This window comes from Triturus cristatus, chromosome 2_1 (genome assembly GCF_964204655.1).
Source record: "Triturus cristatus chromosome 2_1, aTriCri1.1, whole genome shotgun sequence".
NCBI classification, from domain to species: Eukaryota; Metazoa; Chordata; class Amphibia; order Caudata; family Salamandridae; genus Triturus; species Triturus cristatus.
The window spans coordinates 1,016,362,093-1,016,384,207 of NC_140581.1; the positions used below are offsets into that span (position 1 = coordinate 1,016,362,093).

Genomic DNA, 22,115 nt, shown 5'->3' on the forward strand with positions numbered 1-22,115 from the left:
AGATCCTGATCCCTGCTGCAAATCCTGCGTATTCTTAGCATCTCCCCAAAAGGTATGCTATGTAGTGTATGTTTAGGGTGAAAGCTAGAAGCGTGGAGAATGGTGTTTCCTGCCGTTGGTTTGCGGTGCAGCTTGGTTTCCAATTTATCATTATGGATAAACACCTCTACATCAAGGAAGCAAACCGAACAGTTGCTGATATTATGTGTGAGCTGTAGATTAATATCATTCTCATTGAGACTGCTGATGAATGTTTCTACGCTTTCCCTATTCCCACGCCAGACTAAAAAAATGTCATCAATATATCTGACCCATTTAATAACATGATTTTCAAAGATGTTCTTATATTTGCTGTACACTACTACCTCCTCCCACCAGCCCATATGGAGGCAAGCGTAACTCGGTGAGAAGCTTGCCCCCATAGCCACACCTTGAATTTGCTGGTAGAATTGGTTCTGGAAGAGGAAGTAGTTGTTATTTAAACAGAAATCAGTCAAAGTTATTAACATTTTGTTGTGGTTGCAAAATTGGATAGGTCGTCTATCCAAAAAATGTTTTAGAGCTCGTAAACCATCCTTGTGTTGTATGCTGGTGTATAAACTGGACACATCTATAGTTACTAATAAATAGTCTTTACACCATTGGAGATCATATATTTTTGTTAAAAAGTCTGTGGTGTCTTTTATGTAGGATGGTAGAGCTTTGACATGATCCTGTAAAAACGAGTCAATGTAGATAGAGACATTTTCCAAAAGACTTTGCTTGGCCGAAATGATAGGTCTTCCTGGTGGGCGCTCAATATCTTTATGGATCTTCGGGATAAAGTAAATGACAGGCGTGACTGGGTAATCCTTTTTCATAAACTTGTATTCGTCATCACTTATCAAACCTGCACTTTTCCATGCTAGTAGTCTTTTAAAGAGCTCATTTTGTGCTGCTACTGAGGTCAACTTGTTGCTGAGTTTGTAGCAGGCTCTGTCACTTAATTGGCGTAGAGCTTCTGCCAGATAGAGTTGCTTTGGCCAGAGGACTACATTACCTCCCTTATCAGAGTTTCTTATGACCAGGGAGTCATTTTTTTGCAGTTTGTTGATTAGTTGAAAATACTGATACTGCCGTTTTTGTTGAAATTTTTGTTGTTTCTGGACTTTATGATTGAGCTGCTTGATTTCATTTTGTACTATTTCATGGAAGATGTCAATAGAGTCCCGTGGCATGATGGGGACAAAGGTCGACTTTGGTTTGAGACCCGAATTGATGGTAGCATTTATTGAAATTTCTTGCTCCTCCATTAAGCGGTTAGTATTTTGTGAGTCTAAAGTTGGAGAAATGTTAGACTCAAGGGCTTGCATATCACACAGTACATTGATGTCGGATACCACTAATCCTTGTGGTGACTCATTGGATGCTGTGGATGAAATTGGAAGACATATTTTGTTTTTTTGCTGTAATTTGTGAAACTTTATCAGTTTTAGTTTACGGATAAATTTGTAAACATCAACTCTAGTTTGTACATATTGAAAGTTTGACTCCGGACAGAATGATAATCCTAGAGTGAGCAGTTGTTGTTCAGCTTCATTGAGATTGATATTGGAGAGATTGATAACTGATCTTTCATTTTCAGTCGGTCGATTTATTTTTTCTTCCAATTCTTTCTGGCTGGTTTCTTGTTGTATGCCTGATGCGCTGGTTCGCTTGCGCCTTGCTCTGCGTCTTTCCTTACGTTTGGCGTTTCTCCTCTTCCTCCTCTCATGTTTGTATTCCTTGGGCGTAGGTTGAATCGCCGCTCCTCCTGTAAAAAACTAATTTCATCACTTAGTGAGTGTTTAGTAATGTTAATGGAGGGTCCCGCCCTGCTTTGTTCTACATCAGAGCCACTGTCCACGGCTGAGCTGATGTCTGAGATAGAGGATGCCGTAGCTAGTTCCAATCTTTGTTCTCTGCTATCCTGAGAGTTTGTTTGGAATTTAACTGATTTACGCGGCATTTTAACAGCATCGTACTTGCGGGCAAACGTGAAGATCTGACCTCTTTCATAGTCCTGTTTGTCCCGTTGGAATTTGTACGTCTTACGTTTTTTTATTATATCTTCCTCCTTAGCAAGTCGTGCAATCATTTCATCTCTGAGTTTAGAGGAGTTAGTGCCTGATTCTAAAGTCATGATTTGTCCTTCAATTTCATCGATTTTCATTTGTAAGTCCTTTCTGTCGACATCAGCATACTTGATCAGTATACACATTAGATTTTTTGAGGCATCCAGGTTACTCTCTGCCCATTCCCGTAGCATGTTTGGATTCGGATTTTCGTAGCTCGGAGCGAGCATGATTCTCAGTCCTCGTGGGATTCTGCCCACTTCTAAATACTTAGAGAGCGATCTGTGTTCCCACCACTTAGCTTGTTCCGTTTTTCTTAGCTTTTCTAGCCGTTTGTATAAGTCCTTTAAATTTGGAGGTTGGTTATGCACTTCTGTGCTCGCCATAGGTATCTGTACCTGGGGGTTGGGGCTCTCTGTAAACATAACATCCGCCGCCTCCTCCCGACTTCGTAGCATGTCAGCCGACATTGTACACTGCATTGGGTTAAATAGCTATATATATATCTCACGGCTCGAGTTTCTACTGACAGAAACACTGCACTCGCGGGATACCATGAAAGATGCTTTAATTCAACAAGGAACGCGTTTTCGGCGTGTTGCCTTCATCAGCTTGTTGTATGAATCTGCACATTCTGTCATGATGACAATTTAAACAGGTAAGTTGGTTGTGATTGGATGTAGCTTTAAACATCAAAAGAGGACTATATCCACGGAACCAGTATCCAATCCTCATGATGTATTGTGGGATTTGGAGTCCGATACAAGACATACAAGTGCGATCAAAAATGTTTTTAAGGTATTCATCGTCCTCTTTGTGGCTCACCCTTTCACGAAGGATCGCTTCTCCGTTGTGCCATGGATGACACCTTCTCATGGGGTCCCTCGCCCAACCACAGGTCCTGCTGCATCCGTCGCTGGAGGTGAATACCTTAAAAACATTTTTGATCGCACTTGTATGTCTTGTATCGGACTCCAAATCCCACAATACATCATGAGGATTGGATACTGGTTCCGTGGATATAGTCCTCTTTTGATGTTTAAAGCTACATCCAATCACAACCAACTTACCTGTTTAAATTGTCATCATGACAGAATGTGCAGATTCATACAACAAGCTGATGAAGGCAACACGCCGAAAACGCGTTCCTTGTTGAATTAAAGCATCTTTCATGGTATCCCGCGAGTGCAGTGTTTCTGTCAGTAGAAACTCGAGCCGTGAGATTATGTGTGGGCCACCACCACACTAACTGCACCCGCCCACAAGAGTGCGATAATTGCCGCATGGTGGACTCTGGTAGCGTGATGTATTTCGGCAATGGCACCGCCATTAGGAACCCAGTGCACCGCCGCCGATCTCGACAGTAATCCATACTGTTGGGGGCGTGTCCATCTGACCACCTCCAGCGACGGATGCAGCAGGACCTGTGGTTGGGCGAGGGACCCCATGAGAAGGTGTCATCCATGGCACAACGGAGAAGCGATCCTTCGTGAAAGGGTGAGCCACAAAGAGGACGATGAATACCTTAAAAACATTTTTGATCGCACTTGTATGTCTTGTATCGGACTCCAAATCCCACAATACATCATGAGGATTGGATACTGGTTCCGTGGATATAGTCCTCTTTTGATGTTTAAAGCTACATCCAATCACAACCAACTTACCTGTTTAAATTGTCATCATGACAGAATGTGCAGATTCATACAACAAGCTGATGAAGGCAACACGCCGAAAACGCGTTCCTTGTTGAATTAAAGCATCTTTCATGGTATCCCGCGAGTGCAGTGTTTCTGTCAGTAGAAACTCGAGCCGTGAGATTATGTGTGGGCCACCACCACACTAACTGCACCCGCCCACAAGAGTGCGATAATTGCCGCATGGTGGACTCTGGTAGCGTGATGTATTTCGGCAATGGCACCGCCATTAGGAACCCAGTGCACCGCCGCCGATCTCGACAGTAATCCATACTGTTGGGGGCGTGTCCATCTGACCACCTCCAGCGACGGATGCAGCAGGACCTGTGGTTGGGCGAGGGACCCCATGAGAAGGTGTCATCCATGGCACAACGGAGAAGCGATCCTTCGTGAAAGGGTGAGCCACAAAGAGGACGATGAATACCTTAAAAACATTTTTGATCGCACTTGTATGTCTTGTATCGGACTCCAAATCCCACAATACATCATGAGGATTGGATACTGGTTCCGTGGATATAGTCCTCTTTTGATGTTTAAAGCTACATCCAATCACAACCAACTTACCTGTTTAAATTGTCATCATGACAGAATGTGCAGATTCATACAACAAGCTGATGAAGGCAACACGCCGAAAAACGCGTTCCTTGTTGAAATAAAGCATCTTTCATGGTATCCCGCGAGTGCAGTGTTTCTGTCAGTAGAAACTCGAGCCGTGAGATTATGTGTGGGCCACCACCACACTAACTGCACCCGCCCACAAGAGTGCGATAACTGCCGCATGGTGGACTCTGGTAGCGTGATGTATTTCGGCAATGGCACCGCCATTAGGAACCCAGTGCACCGCCGCCGATCTCGACAGTAATCCATACTGTTGGGGGCGTGTCCATCTGACCACCTCCAGCGACGGATGCAGCAGGACCTGTGGTTGGGCGAGGGACCCCATGAGAAGGTGTCATCCATGGCACAACGGAGAAGCGATCCTTCGTGAAAGGGTGAGCCACAAAGAGGACGATGAATACCTTAAAAACATTTTTGATCGCACTTGTATGTCTTGTATCGGACTCCAAATCCCACAATACATCATGAGGATTGGATACTGGTTCCGTGGATATAGTCCTCTTTTGATGTTTAAAGCTACATCCAATCACAACCAACTTACCTGTTTAAATTGTCATCATGACAGAATGTGCAGATTCATACAACAAGCTGATGAAGGCAACACGCCGAAAACGCGTTCCTTGTTGAATTAAAGCATCTTTCATGGTATCCCGCGAGTGCAGTGTTTCTGTCAGTAGAAACTCGAGCCGTGAGATTATGTGTGGGCCACCACCACACTAACTGCACCCGCCCACAAGAGTGCGATAATTGCCGCATGGTGGACTCTGGTAGCGTGATATATATATATATATATATATATATATATATATATATATATATATATATATATATATATATATATATATATATATATATATATATATATGGTACATGTTCAATATGTTAAATGGCTACATTTTTTGACCGAAAGGTCTCTTTCACAGCCTATTGTCAGCTAGCATGTTTAGCTCCTGTCCCCGGTTATTTAACTACCTTGAAAAGATTGAAGCTTTTATTGGTATGATACTCAAACAACAAGTCAATATCACACCTCAAGCAGTATTGTTGGTGCTCAGTGAGGGTTGGGGGCTCTCCAAAGGGGAAACATACTTGGTTTTTGTGACAATGGTGGTGGCCTGCATGTGTATAGCTTCAGGATTGATTAACCCAGATCCTCCTATATTCACAGAGTGGAGGTCATGCTTTCTGGCCATTTAGAACATGGAAAAAGGTCTATATGAACACAAGGGCAGTAGAGCGCAGAGACAGAGTGGCCTAATCTGGGTGTCCGTATCCAAGTGGATGGAGACTTTTATCCAGGGACCATGCAATCAGGGCTCGCATTTGAGTGTAGCTGATGGGTGGTGAAGAGATACCCATGGGTGGAATCGTATGGGACCCCTCTTTTTTGTTGCTGTATAGCAGTTCTGTAGAAGGTAAGGAGTTCTATGTATTGTGTTAATACCTTGCTGGATGCACCCTATGCTAACTTGTTATCTTGTATTGCATTATATCCATCTTAGCGCTGAGATAGCCACATGATCTTATGATAACCACACCGTTGCACTTAATTAATCCTTTACACTTTATTGATGGCAGCTTAAGTCTACGGTTTCATGATTTTAACATGTGAGTGCCATGACTAAGGGCCTGATTACAATGTCAGGTGGACTACCACCGACAGGCCGTCGTGGTGGTCCGCCCGACAGACAGGCCATTGGCCTGGCCGCCGCTTTTCAATGCAGGCGGTTGGATCACAGAGGTCACGGGAAAGACCACCGCCTCCAAGGTCCCTTCAGAGGGGTGGGCAGAATTGTGTCTTTACATTGGACCGGTGCCAGCACAGGTATCACCATAAGGATTACGATGTCCCTTTCTGACTGCCTTTTCATGGCGGCCCGTCCGCCATGAAATGGCAGTTGGAAAGTGACTTTGAGGGCCCCAAACAGGGCCCCCATCCCCCATGGGCCATTGCAAAGTGGACCTGTGGGCACATGTACTGCCCCAGCACACGCCAATGCAGTGTGCCAGATTTTTCCACTGCGGCTTGTGCTGTGATCCTTATCCTAGGCCGCAGAACAAGCTGCTTTGGAAAAAAGCATTTTCCAACTGCCATGACGGCGGTCATATTGTAATTGGGCAGTGGGACGACCGACTGATTGCCAGGCGGTCTCCACCCGCTGCAATGGCAGTTGGCGGTCTGACTGACCATCAACATAATAAGGGAGTATGCTTTTACGCTCTTGCTTCTAGGGTCATTAGAGTGCTGGTCTTGTATAGATATGGATGCCGGCAGCCTGTTGAAGATATATGTTGCTGATATATTATTAAGGTACTCTTTTTTGCTACTGCACTTGAAGGGATGGTAACCCGGTGATTCCTCTCTGGGACACCATATATGTGCTGGCCTTGATTATTCTTGAATATTTTGCTGCTAATGTAGAGAGCAGAATGCAAAGGGGTGAGCTGTGCTGGGATGAGAGACAGTGTGCTCTCCCCCTCCTTGTGATTAAAAGGCTCCCTTGAGCCAACAAGCTGACAAGATCATCTGGGATGTACCTGCTTACCTGTGGAGAGGTACAGTGACCTGTGAAGACTTGGGCAGCATTTCAGAAACCCCAGATGACTTCCCATGCTCTCTGCGACTTCTGTTCTGTACTGGTGAAGGGCTAAACCTATAAACACAGGTCTAGAGATAACAGTGTGACCTGCACCAACTTTGGTAAAAAAAAACTACAGAAACTTTGAAGTAAGCATTCTGCATGTACCAAAATGCATTGGGGTGAACTTTGCTGAGATGAGAGGGACTGTGCTCTCCCTCCCCTTTAAATTACGTGATCTCTCCGGAAGTTGTTGAAGATTTGGGATTTGGGGCCATAGAGGAGCTACTAAAGGCTTGCTGATGCTGGAGTAAAAAACCCGATGCCCAAGTCCAGACAGGCTTTTTATTTCACTGGCAATTCAGTGGTAGCTTTGCACCCTCAAGGCCAGTTTTGAAAGCTCAGGGCCACCCCTGATGCCTCCATCACTTTGCCCAGCTCCCTAAGGTTAATTGTAGAAGCTTCAGGGCTGGCTTCAAGAGAGAGAGAGAGAAAGAAAGAGAGGGAGCGAGAAGGTAGAGAAAAAGCCATCAGTCGAGGAGGAGGAGAGAATGAGAATAGATTGATGGAAGAAGAGAGATTGCGTGAGGACAGAGGGAAGCAGGGTGGAATTGAGCATTTTTGCCGGGGCTGCTTTTGGTTCCCCAGTCTGGCATTGCCCACACTAAATATGATGAAGTAGGCAGGGCAGTAGCACTAGCCCCAGCAGCCCCAGTGGCCACGGGGTCCCCACCCCTTCATGGGCCCGAAACCCGTCAGGTGGGCCCCGTTCACATCAAGGACAATGAATATCTGTAACATATGGGCCACTCAGAGGTGTTATGCCGCTGGAACCAGGATCCCTTGACACATGATTGCTTGAGGATAGGTGGACTTGGGATAATGGGCTACAACCCCTGATGTGCATTACTATCACCATATTTTTCTCTTGAATTAATACTTATATATGAAATATGAAAGGGACTGTCATGGCATGGAAATGGCCTCATATAGTTCAATGTATTTTCGAAAATAACAAAAATTATTACAAAAATAAATACATAACCAAAAGTCCATGTCCGTCAACTTGCTTTTCTTGTGGAAGAAGAATTGGAAGAATTAAACATGCCACATAAAGTACATTACATTAGCTTACGTCTACATATTCTGAAGGGCTTGGACAGGAATTATCAGTTTTTCCTCGAATCAGCTCTGGTAGAGGTAGACAGCAGCCGTGCTCCATTGCATTGTTCTCATCTTTCTAAAACAAGAGAAGCATGCACGATTTAATCTGAAGACCCTTAAAGAATGTTACTTTGCTACAATTACAGAACGTGGCTGAGATTTGCATATTTCACCAAGGAGCCATGGTTACACATGGATTCAAAGATACACCTTAAAACCCTCTATTCAGCATGTTGATCTATATAGTTTCTATAGCCACATGGATTCTCTAAAGCTTTCATTTTTGTACCACAGGACCTGTAAGACACTTTTGAGGGACCAATTTATCCTTCAACCTTTAAGTGAAATATTACTGGAAGCGATTGACCCTTATTTGTTGGTCTGATCGCAGTCTTTCAAGCTTAAGTCAAAAGTAGTGTGCAGGTGAAGTGAAACAATTCCCAAGCGATTGTGATAGAAAACATCAAGGGCACAATATTGGATGATCACAATGGATCACTGACATAATATCGACTACAAAAATATAGACTTACAAAAATATTGATGCCAAAATATAGAATACCAAAATATCGAAGTCCTATCTCCAAACAGGAAATTACAAAAATATCGAATCCAAAATATCGTTGTAAATAATATAGTTAGTCAAAATATCGAATTTTTTAAATGTTTTAAAAGTAATGTTAAATTAATGAAATAATACATATAATTAACTGACACATACTTAAAAATACTTAAATAACAGTAAACTTAATGAATAATTAAAGTAAGTTAAAAAAAAAATTAATACATATATCTTAACGTGATATTAATTAAAAATATTCAATATTTTCTGTGTAGGATAGCGGGCGCGTAAAATTTACTATTACCACTCCAGTAAGTGCAATAGTAGGGAAAGCGTTGGATAGCGGGAGGGTAAAAATTACTATTCCCACTCCAGAGAATGCAACAGTAGGGAACGCGTTGGATAGCGGGAGGGTAAAAATTACTATTCCCACTCCAGAGAGTGCAATAATAGGGAAAACATTGGATAGCGTAGGGGGGAAAATTACTATTCCCACTCCAGAGAGTGCAACAGTAGGGAAAGCGTTGGATAGCGGAAGGGTAACATTTACTATTCCCACTCCAGAGAGTGCAACAGTAGGGAAAGCGTTGGATAGCGGGAGGGTAACATTTACTATTCCCACTCCAGTGAGTACAACAGTAGGGAAAGCGTTGGATAGCGTAGGGGTAAAAATTACTATTCCCACTCCAGAGAGTGCAACAGTAGGGAAAGCGTTGGATAGCGGGAGGGTAAAAATTACTATTCCCACTCCAGAGAGTGCAATAATAGGGAAAACATTGGATAGCGTAGGGGTAAAAATTACTATTCCCACTTCAGAGAGTGCAACAGTAGGGAAAGCGTTGGATAGCGGGAGGGTAACATTTACTATTCCCACTCCAGTGAGTGCAACAGTAGGGAAAGCATTGGATAGCGTAGGGGTAAAAATTACTATTCCCACTCCAGAGAGTGCAACAGTAGGGAAAGCGTTGGATAGCGGGAGGGTAACATTTACTATTCCCACTCCAGTGAGTGCAACAGTAGGGAAAGCGTTGGATAGCGTAGGGGTAAAAATTACTATTCCCACTCCAGAGAGTGCAACAGTAGGGAAAGCGTTGGATAGCGGGAGGGTAAAAATTACTATTCCCACTCCAGAGAGTGCAACAGTAGGGAAAGCGTTGGATAGCGGGAGGGTAAAATTTACTATTCCCACTCCAGTGAGTGCAACAGTAGGGAAAGCGTTGGATAGCATAGGGGTAAAAATTACTATTCCCACTCCAGAGAGTGCAACAGTAGGGAAAGCGTTGGATAGCGGGAGGGTAACATTTACTATTACCACTCCAGTGAGTGCAACAGTAGGGAAAGCGTTGGATAGCGTAGGGGTAAAAATTACTATTCCCACTCCAGAGAGTGCAACAGTAGGGAAAGCGTTGGATAGCGGGAGTGTCAAATTTACTATTCCCACTCCAGTGACTGCAACAGTAGGGAAAGCGTTGGATAGCGGTAGGGTAAAAATTACTATTCCCACTCCAGAGAGTGCAACAGTAGGGAAAGCATTGGATAGCGTAGGGGTAAAAATTACTATTCCCACTCCAGAGAGTGCTACAGTAGGGAAAGTGTTGGATAGGGGGAGGGTCAAATTTACTATTCCCACTCCAGTGACTGCAACAGTAGGGAAAGCGTTGGATAGCGGTAGGGTAAAAATTACTATTCCCACTCCAGAGAGTGCAACAGTAGTGAAAGCGTTGGATAGCGTAGGGGTAAAAATTACTATTCCCACTCCAGAGAGTGCAACAGTAGGGAAAGGGTTGGATAGCGGGAGGGTCAAATTTACTATTCCCACTCCAGTGAGTGCAACACTAGAGAAAGCGTTGGATTGCGGTAGGGTAAAAATTACTATTCCCACTCCAGAGAATGCAACAGTAGGGAAAGTGTTGGATAGCGGGAGGGTAAAAATTACTATTCACACTCCAGAGAGTGCAATAATAGGGAAAGCATTGGATAGCGTAGGGGTAAAAATTACTATTCCCACTCAAGTAAGTGCAATAGTAGAGAAAATAATATATATATATTTTTTTAATTAATTAATTAATTATTAATACAAAAACAAGTATTACAATTAATTACCAATCACACAAGAATTGATTATTTATAAATACCAATACATTTTTGTTTAATTAATTAACTATTAATAATTAATTAACAAACAATTGTTTTTCAATAACAAACATTAATAAATTCAAATAATACCAATTAATAATTAATTTATAATATATTAATTAAGGATATACACAAATTATTTAAATAATTCTTGTTTTCAAATTATATTACTTCCCACCATATTCCCCTATAAACACAATACCCGCTACAAATATTAATTGAATACAATTAACATAATTATCAATTAAACTATTAATACTAATTAATTACCAATTAATACTAATTATTTACCAATTAATAATTAATCAACAACCAATTAATTTGCAATACCAATTAATAATTAACTAATAAAAATTAAATTACTTCCCACCCTATTCCCCTATAAACCCACAACCCGCTACAGAAGTAAAACGCAAAATTAAATTAAAGATATATTAATTAACAATATACACAAATAAATTAAATAATTATTTATTTACAATTATATTACTTGCCACCATATTCCCCTATAAACACACTGCCCGCTACAAATATTAAATGAATACAATTAACATAATTATCAATTAAACAATTAATTCAAATTAATTACCAATTAATACTAATTATTTACCAATTAATAATTCATCAACAACCAATTAATTTTCAATACCAATTAATAATTAACTAATAACAATTAAATTACTTCCCACCCTATTCCCCTATAAACCCACAACCCGCTACAGAAGTAAAACGCAAAATTAAATTAAAAATAATTAATAATTCCTATAAATTATTATTTAATAATCTATAATTAAATTACTTACCACCCTATTCCCCTATAAACCCACAACCCGCTACAGAAGTAAAACGCAAAATTAAATTAAAAATAATTAATAATTCCTATAAATTATTATTTAATGTACTATAATTAAATTACTTCCCACCCTACTCCCCTATAAACCCACAACCCGCCACGGAATTAAATTACAAAAAAATAAAAAAAGATAAAATTCATTAATTTAAAAATATTCTAACATACATTCCAATATTAATACATACTTTTAACACATATACTAACACTTAAAACACTATAAAAAATTCGATATTTTTAACAACTATATTATGACTGTCGATATTACTTACTTCTATATTATTGCAATCGATATTTCTTACCTGTTTTTCGATATTCTTCACCACTATATTTTTGCAAGTCGATATTCTGTCCATTTGATATTAAAAACTCGATATTCTGGATACTCGATATTTTTTTTTCGATATTATGTCTAGTTACCGATCACAATATTGGGACTAACCGCAGGCGGAGAACATCGGCCCCCCGCAGAGTGTGCGGGGATTTGCCTACTCCGCGGAGAACGCGGAGTAGGCAAATAGCCGCACACTCCACGGCGGAGCGGAGTTGGCCAGCCCCCGCCTCCCACTCCCCCTATTAACAATTGTTTAAAAATTAAATACAAATACTTTAAAGTAAATTATAACCACTTACCTTGGCTGCGGCATCCCTGAGCTGCCCTCCTCCTCTTCATCACCGTCTCTTGGAAAACTGCGCATGCGCACAGGTGTGCATGCACATTTCTCTAGAGCAATCGCGCGTGCATGTGCAGTTTTCCAAGAGACGGCGATGAAGAGGAGGAGGGCAGCCCGGGGACATCGCATCTAAGGTAAGTGGTTTTAATTTACTTTAAAGTATTTGTGTATTTCATTTTTAAACAACTGTTAATGGGGGGTGGGAGGCAAGTGGTGTAGCGGAGCTATGCAGAGTTTCACGGAGTTTGTTTCCAACTCCGTGACACTCCGCGTAACCCCACTACGCACACTACGCCCAGGGTTAATTGTAACCAGAATATCGAGGGGCCAAATATCAAAGAGATAACTGCACAGAAGGAGTACTGGTTTACTCTTCTTAACTCAACACCTACATACCTTGAAGACACCAATGTATGTATTTGTGAAGTTAGGTATAGAAAATCTATATAAACTTACTTTTAATATTTTATCCTTCCATATTCAGGTCACAATATTGTGGCCATTCAATATTATGTCCTCGTTGTTCCCAACCTACACTTACCAAACACTTTGACATGCCATCTGTAAATGATGGAAGCAGTGGAGAAGTTGTAGTTTCAGGCGCAACCAAAAGGAGCTGCTATGACATGGCATTTCAAAAATAGCATATCTTCAAGACAGTCAATAATAGTCACAGTACTCACTTGATAGACCTTGGAAAGGTAAAGGATTATGTGTCCCCTGCTGGGATTTCACACACATTTAGAGCCTTTGAGTGTTTCACACACATTTCAGAAACTACCACTTAAAATTGCAGCTCAGTTTCACTGCATTTATGGTGTAGTACCCTAAAATGTGTACTTCTTGTCAGTGTGGCAGGACCTGCTTAAATATGGCAAGGGCTCAGATATCCCTACAAAAGGGGGATTATTCCATGACTTTACAAACTGATTACAGGTGCCGATAGAACCTTTAAATTAGGTGCAATTTTGGGGTTGAGGACCATGGGACTATGCCTATATTCTCAAAGAAATGCAGTCTAGACACTTAAAAGCTGGATATGAAGTTACACAGAGAGCTCTTCTTTATGTCTCAAATTTATTCCGCCATCAAACCTGCTTTTCAGCACCTTTGACTGCTAAGAGATGCTCTTTCATTACTACTTCTCATGGAGAAAATTGACATCATCAATTATTTCAATAGTCTCCCCAACAAATCAATATCCACCCTCCAGCAGGTCCGGATTCATGTTGTCAGCCTTCAGCTTGGCCTGAATTGCTTCAATCATAATCATAATTCACCTGCTTCAAAGTCAACCCATAGACTCCCAGTGAAGAAAAGACCAAACTTCAAAGCTCTATGTCCAGGAGTGTAGCTTCAGGGGGTGTTTGGGGTGCTACACCCCCAAATAAATGTAAACAGTTGTGTACAGGTGTTTCAGTCAAGTACGGTGAGGTGTCTCCCGAATTGCATCTGGGATATTTACAAATGCACAAACAAACCCACACACATATTCTCTCTTGTCTCTGTACCTGGTCAACTCTGGTGGGGAATGGGCCTAGAGATTGGCACTGCCTGATTTGAACCTCCCATCATCCCACAGGAATAAATAACAAAGGCTACAGAGGCTGTCACCAAGGTCCCAGGGAGGCTGTAAAACTCTTTGTTAGACCTATGAGCCTTAGGGTGGTATTCCCCAAAACTGTTTGCCTCCTCCCCTCCTGATTTGGCATTATGACTCTGCTAAACAGTGCTAAGGTGCTTGTGCTCACTCACTAAAACATCGTAAAAGTGTCTTACACCAGATTGGCATATTACATTTACTTATAAGTCCCTAGTAAAGTAGCATACTATATATCCAGGGCTGGTAAATGAAATGCTACTGATGGGCGTGCAGCACTTAGAAAGCCCCTCAAAACATGTCCCAGGCCTGCCATTGCAGCCTGTCTGCAGCTTAAAACTGCCAATTGGACTTAGCAAAATAATCCCCTTGCCAGGCCTAAAACTTATTCTTTATTACATATAAGTCACCTGTAAGGAGCAACCTAAACAGCCCATAGGACAGAGTGCATTGCATTTCAAAAGTTGGACATGCACCTTTACGTTTTATATGGCATGGTTCTGAAAAACTCACAAATGAGTTTTTCAATACTTTTAGGCCTACCTTTCCCATAGGATAACACTGGGCTCCCTTATAACATTTAATAAGTGGTAACTTTTGTTTGGGAACAGGTAGAAATGCCATGTATCGTGTCTAAGGAACTGTAATCTAAAACCCCCCTTATTAGTAAAGTCAGATTTTGGGTCACAATTCTTAAAAGGCCCCTTTTAGATATTTGGCATTTTCCTGTCCTAACCATTTCGTGCTTGAAGACTGTTTCCTGGCTTACTTTACTAGGTGTAGCTGGCAGTTGGCCTTTGTGCATTCCTCTCAGATAACCATGCAATAGTTGGGCTAGATGGTGGCAGGATGGGCAATCCAAAGCAGGATGGGGGAAAGAGCTGTGCGCAGCCCCATGTGCACTTCAAAGACTGTGCCTCAGCTCACACAAAAAGATCTTCACACCAGTCTATTGTTCCTTATACAAATAGTGCTCTCAGGCCCACTCTTCAGTTCAGGACTGCCCTGCTGAATGTGGCCTGCTGTGTACTTCAGAGGACTGCCCTGTTCCGCCATAGAGACTGTCCTGAAGCCTGAACTGTGCACTCACACTGTCACCACCCGCTCCTGCTCCCTCTCTGTCACAATCTCCTCTTGCATCCTCTGAGCAGTTGTATAGCGTGCGGGGCACTTGCTTCCTTTGCATAGTGGTCTAGCACAGAGTGTCATGTTGCTTTAAACTATGGAGGTGAGGTGACTCTTTTATAGGGGGTTAATGAATGATTTCAAAGATTTCCTAGAGCACATTGTAGATTTACCCTCAGTTTGTACAGAGATCATTAACTTAGTTGTGAGGCTTGACTATAGTTTAATGGAATGTCCTAAAGTAGAGCCCGGACTGCCAGTTGTGTGGTCTGAATGGAAAGTCAAACTCCAAGACTCAGGATTTCACGAAATCCATGCAAATTGGGGGTTGAACTGTCCTTTGACTGCCAAGGAAAAGGAAAAAAGAAAGAAATTAAATCTATGTTTGTATTGATGTAAAGCAGGGCGTTTTGCACGAGAATTTCTTGCCAAACCAAAAGTTAATCGGAAGGCTAGCACTTTGACTTCTGACACGATGTTAACAAAAAAAATGAACCAGAGCCTGTTAGAGCCATAGATGGCTCTGAGCTCTCTTCTGGGATGATTATATACCAAACTCTCCACTATCGTTAGTATGTGAGGAAAGTGAATACTGAGACCTTGACTTTTGACCTCACTGACACACCTACCTTTGGTGCTATTTTAGGGCTCCCTTGCCTTCATTTGCACAATCCCTCTATTGACTGATCCCTCCATATAGGCACCTTGGGATCCTGTTACTTTCAGATGCATTGCCATAACAAAACGCCCTCAGAGCTTGAAACAGAACATTCTCTTCTTGACAAATTGGATAGTAAGAAGGTATCTTTTGAATGGTCAAGGAGGCCAATGCTTCCTCTCACTTAGTTAAGGAGAAATGCACCATGGCCCCAACACTCTGACATCCAGACCACATGCAGTCTTCTCTCGTAAATGCGGATACACCACCAGTGGCTGTGTGTGGTATGTTGTCACAACATGAAAGCGCAACAGAACACATGCACCAAGTTCTCATTTTATCAAAAGATTATTGCAGACACAGCAGAATTTCTTAACTACCAAATGAGAGTTGTTGTCCATTAAATTATGTGATTGAGAATGGCAACACTTCGTTTGGCCATACATACAACAGATTAAGGCCGATCTCCAAGCTAGATGGGGTTACACTAATCAGGACACTCTAGGACAGACACCACAGAATATTGTGAACTCAAAGCAAATCGTAGGCCTCTGCAACCCAAAGTCCTTCTTAGAAAGAGTTTAACAGAGTATGAGTCAAGGAGAAATGGACTATTGGCTGTCTGGAGAGGATAATCATGCATACAATGAGCTTCCTTACCATGGTTCCACTTTACATGTCCCCACGAAAGAATTAAGAGAGGAATTCTTAACTTGGTGTGAAGCTTCATTAGCAGATCATTCATAAATCGAAAAGACTTTAACAAACTGTCAGCAATGAGTTTGGTGGCCCGCATTGTCTAAGGATATACATGACTATGTTCAGAAATGCCCAATATGTTCTCAAAACAAGACTTCCCATTCCATCCGATCAGGCTATATATGAACCTTGCCAGTGCCTCCACATCCTTGCATCCTTGGCATCCCATAGGCACAGACCTTATAACTGGCCTCCTCAACTCCATCGGCTATACTACTATTCGGATAGTAGTAGACCTTTTTTCCAAGATTGTGCATTTTGTGGCCCCAAAAGAGATATCCACGGCCAAGACCCTTGCAATGCTGTTTCTTCAACAAATCATGTGGGTGCACAGACTCCCCTTGACCATAATTTCAGGTGGGGGGCCACAATCCATTACACAATTTTGGCACAGTCTTTGCACATCATTGGTCATTGATGCTCGACTCTCAGCTGTCTTTCATGCACAAACTGATGGGCAGATGGAGTGGGCATACCAGGTTTTGAAACAGACATTGTGATGTCTAATGATCTCTACTTCGAAGGGTTGGGAAACCTTGTTACCTTTCGCTGAATTTGTTTACAAGAACTCACAGCATTCATCCATGGGATTTCCCCATTATTGCTCAACTTGTACGCATCTTGTATGTTGCCCAGAAATGTTGTAATGCACTCTGAAAATTTACTTGGCACACAAGATTTTGTAGAACACCTGACTGATCTAAAACAGCAGGTGTTATCACATGTTCATCAGACTAAGGGGCCGATTACGGTTTCGGTCAGAAACTCTTTTGACAGAATCAGTTTCTGAATCCTTTTCGACCGAATAGGGTTCTGCGAGTCTGACGGACCGATTACGATGCTTCCCAACATCGTTCACTCGGACTCGTATTGACTTCAACTGGAGCCTGTGTTCCAAACAAGAACACAGGCTTCCATTGATAAAAGGGGTGGTTGGGGAAAACCTTTTACCCTGTGGTGCCTGCCAGAGTGTACATGGTTGGAAAGTGGGGTCCCATGGGTACCCCTACGGGCTGTAGTTGGAGGGACCGGGTGAAGGGAATCTTGATACGGACCCCCAAAGTCGAATTCCAACAGCCCTATCGTGTTAGGCACACCAATTCAGAACGGCTGTCAAAATCGGCCATCATAATCGCTTGGTCAGAAACCGTGTCCATGTAGCTGTACGATTCTGCTCCGAACGACTCAAGCTGTTCGAATGCCACTCTGAACCGAATCGGACATCATGAACGATTACCTTGCATCGTAATCAGTCGGTCAGAAATGTGTACAATTCGATCGGAAACATAGGTTCTGAATCAGATTTGAAGAATCTGAAACCCCTTCGGAGTCTTTCCAAACAACATTGTAATCGGCCCCTAAGTTGTCTATGAAAAAATATGCTAACAGACATCAACAATAACAACTAGACTATAATGTTGGGAGTCAAGTTTGTCTGTACACTGTACACCTGCGAGTACAAGAGCCATGTAAGCTACCACCCAGATATGTGGGTCCCTTTTCTATGGAACGAGTCATTAACCCAGTAACTGTAAAATTACAGTTGCCAGAAGCTTTACCCATTCATCCAGTGCTTGCTGTGCAGACCCGCCCTACAGCCCCCTTTTTCATCCATATTGCTGGATGATCATTTGGAATTAAATGTACAGAAAATCATTGATTCTAAGTTTAGGAAAGAATGCATGCTTTACTTGATTGCTAGGAAAGGGTATAGTCTTGAAGAACAGTTTTGGGTACTAGCCAGCAATATTCATACCCCTTATCTGGTTCATTCCTTCCATGCCTGTCACCAAGATGAATCACGACCTGTAGATAGTCCCTTGTGTGTGGAGGGCTATCATGACCCCCTCCTGCTCCCTCTCTGTCACAACCCCCTCTTGTGTTCTCTACGCAGATGTCTAGTGTGCAGGGCTCTTGATTCCTCCGCGTAGTGGTCTAGCATGCAGGGCTTGTGTTGCTTTAACCCATGCCCTATGCATGCTGTGATATTCCAGCCTGATGCTTCCCCGGCATCCTCATGAACCATGTTCCCCCAATACCCCCATGACTGATGCTACACCAGCATCCCTCATAACTGATGTTACCCCAGCGCCCTCATAACCAATTCTTCCCCAGCACCCGTAATTCCCATTACATTTGAACCCCAGCAAGTGTTCCCCTCATTCTGTGAACCAATGGATTAACTAATCTTGCTGTTCCTTGGGCCTTGTTGTACTTTTCCATTAAGTCCCTGCAAGCTTTCCCTGAAATCCTGTAAGCCATGAGCCATAGGCTAGCCTGGTTCTCCCTGTTAATGTGGTCTTGGTGCTGTTTTCCACTATGGACGTTTGAGCAAAAACTATACATTCACGTGTTTTCCCCATGGTTCGAGAACCTTCCAGACAGCCATGTGCCCCCTGTGCTGCGTGTGATCAAGTTACATACATTGAGCCTTCCAAAGGGTATATAAATCCCACCCAAACCCAAATCGAAGCTTGGTTTTGCTCCCTGCAGAACAAACTTCTCCCTTCCCACTCACCTGAAGAATCCTGCTGGAACCAAGAAGCGCTCCAGTCTCCTTCATGTCCATCGGAACCAGTGGTTCCCATGGCACCCGCTCCGTTCAACATCTTCCACCTTGTTTACTCATGCACAGCTACTCCAGACCCCCCACGTCTCCCAGAGTCAAGGCTTTGAGATTTTCTTCAAACTTTGGACAAGTAGAATAACTAGGCAAAGTACTTGATATCAGATTAGTGCACACTAAACCTCCTAAGGTAGTAAAACAGGACTGAGTATCCCCGTCTTCAAAGACTCCAGACTTTTCCTCTCTGTGAATTACTCCAGTGGTTCGTGTGTGTTTTTACTCCGGACCCTCCATACAACTTTAAAGCTAGAACATTCACCACTCACAGATTAAGGACTTTATTCCTGTGTTACTCTGATGAACAGTAGTGCCAAAAGAAGGCACTTCAGAGTCTTTGATATATGCATCAACCTTGAACCCCACCCTATTTTCTGAGTGTTTCCCTAGGAGTGCAAGCCACTCCAACCTGTGCTCGAAGTGTTTCCTTAACAGTGCAAATCACTTCCACTTCTGTTTCCAGTTTTTCTCGGGGAGTGCCTATATCTCCAATCTGTATTTCAAGTTTGTCCCTAGGAATGCTAAAATCCAATCTATGATTTTGGTATTTCTGCTCTCATGTCGAGCTGCTGAAAAAACTTGTAAGTTTGTGTCACTAAAGTTAATGCGTGTTCACTGCTGTATGTGAAGACTTGTTAGTGTACGGATGGTAACTGCCTCCTCTTGGTATTTTCATTTCATTGCATCATCAGAAAATCCAGAAGTTCTGGTCCAGTGCACATATACAATAGTAGAAATGTGTGCAATAAGGGGCTATTTATGGGATTTTAGTGTAGGGCAGCACAACAAGGCAGCTTGCTGCCCTGCCCTATGCCAAGTGAAAGGGCAGCAATGCACTATATTTAAGCAATACAGTGTATTCCTGTGCTGAGCTGGTGCCATTTCAGCAGCTTAACGGCAACGTAGGCACCCTTGCACTATAGTGCAAGGGTGTCTCCGTTGTATGCAGGATTGTTTTTGTGCAGGAAGATGCACATTCCTGCACAAAAAGAATCCTAAGAGGCATTTTCCACTTTCTATATGTGCTGCAAAATGCAGAACACATAGAAAGAGGGACAAATGAGCAGAAATAAACATATTTCTCCTGGTTATGCCTCACCACGGGAGGCGTACAGATGGGTACTTCACTAGGTTTACGTCACTTAGTAAATGTGGGGCAGGGTCACATTTCATGGGTGTTGCATGGGGAAATCCACAGCAAAGCCTATGGAACGCCTCACGGGTACAGAGTAAGGCGACACAGAGATATGCACTGCGTTGCCCTAATCATGATTTATGAGGCCACTCAAAGCCACGCTTTGGTGGCTTCGGTGGCTTCATAAATCTAAATGAGAGCCTTTCTTCACGCATGTACCACTTTACGTGGTGCAAAAGTGACACAGAGCTCTTATAAATAATCCCCTAAATGTGGAGCTGCTTTTAATCTTAGCATGTTGTCTATGAATCTACTAAAGTTCTACAAATCATCTGACCGGTCCTCAGACCGTCATCCTCGGTTTCCCTGTACTGATGTAGTACTTAAGAACAGGGGCAGCTACTACGTAATGGCAGAGGTGCGTCACCCCACTGCTGGAAGGAGCAGATGAAAATGTAAAATAAAATGATACTAAAGCAATTATTAAAACTGATTTATTATCATTTTGTTTTACCTGAAGGAGCCGTTTAGAACACCACAGCTGAGTCAATGGGACGGGCCCATCAGCAGCAGGAGTGGTGGGCACTGGGCACTGCTGTCAGGACCTAAACCGACATGCACACTGACCTCTCCCCAACTCGAGCTGCATTGCCGGATGAAGAGAACAGCAGGCACAGGGTTCCAGTCCCCTTTGAAGCGGTAAACAAGCCCACTCTGGCCAATCCCAGTGCTTCTCAGGAAGTGCTGGGATTCTCAAGAAGTGCTGGGATTGGCTGTAGGGGAGTTTGGGAGCCTGTGCTCATGGGAACTGCAGTTTGCACTTCCTGGACCAGAAGAGCATCGAGATGAGACGCGGGGGCAGAGGATTGTATAGGCGGTGGCCGGCAGCAGGAAGGTAAGTGTACTTTAAAAAATATATATATATTGTTCCCCCTTGCTGCTCCTGCACTGCCACCCCACTTCATGTCAGCACAAGCCGTCACTGCTTGGAGTGGAGAAGTGTGGCTCAATGATTAGAGTGGCAGACCCTGATGCAGAGGTCTAGCCCGGGACCAGGGTTCAATTCCCTGCCTCGGCGGGTCTTGGGCTCAAAAATTCCACGGACCTGATAATTCTCGCCTCGGTGCCATTCCAATCATGGAGTCCCACTCTGCAACTCTGGGCAATAGCTTGCTTAATCTCCACAACGGCCCCCACAACGCTAAGGATGCCTGGCCTCCACCTTGGGGGTGCCCAGGAGTGGACGCCTCACAGGGAAAGCCAGGATGGGTTCCACAGCAGTATTCGTACAAGCGCCTTGAGACCCTTGCAGGTGAGTAGTGTGCTATACAAGTATCAATTTCAATTTACAATTTACTGCTTAAGAAGGAGCCAAGGAGCTGAAGTCGAACTATCAAGTACTTTGATACGTGATACGCTTACATCCTGTGAGCTCACTCCATATATTGCTGCCTTTGTGTATATGTAGCTGATTTTGTTAAACGTGTACCTCCAGAGCAAAACTTACTTGCGGCTGATCCCCCCCCCAGCTGAAATTTTAGTAAACATAAAAAACACTCACGAAAGAACACACCCCATTAACTTCAACACTCATACTTTGTTGCCTCCACTCAATAACATATTTGTACTTAGTACTGAAAATGATCTATTCCTGCTGCACTCACAGTCCCTGTGGATAGCGCGCAGCGGCAGGCAAGCAGGAAGCGGGGAAAGCGGCTTGCAGTGTGCAGAGTGCAAAGTAAAGACCCGGCAAAGCAGGAAAGACCCGGTGAGGCCAGGAGGGGGCCAGGGGAGAGCTCAGTCTCTCAGCCTGGACCCGAATTGGACCCAGCCTGGGATAGGTGC

At 43.1% G+C, this 22,115-nt stretch overlaps 1 protein-coding gene across 1 annotated transcript in view; it reads right to left on the reverse strand.

Moving 5' to 3' along the window:
• Positions 1-22,115, reverse strand: part of LOC146866242 (atrial natriuretic peptide receptor 2-like) — a 398,280-nt gene that overhangs the window by 279,025 nt on the left and 97,140 nt on the right. The window contains exon 5 of the mRNA XM_085640809.1: positions 8,120-8,224. Coding sequence (XP_085496935.1) covers positions 8,120-8,224 — 105 coding nt within the window. The remainder of the gene's footprint in view (positions 1-8,119; positions 8,225-22,115) is intronic.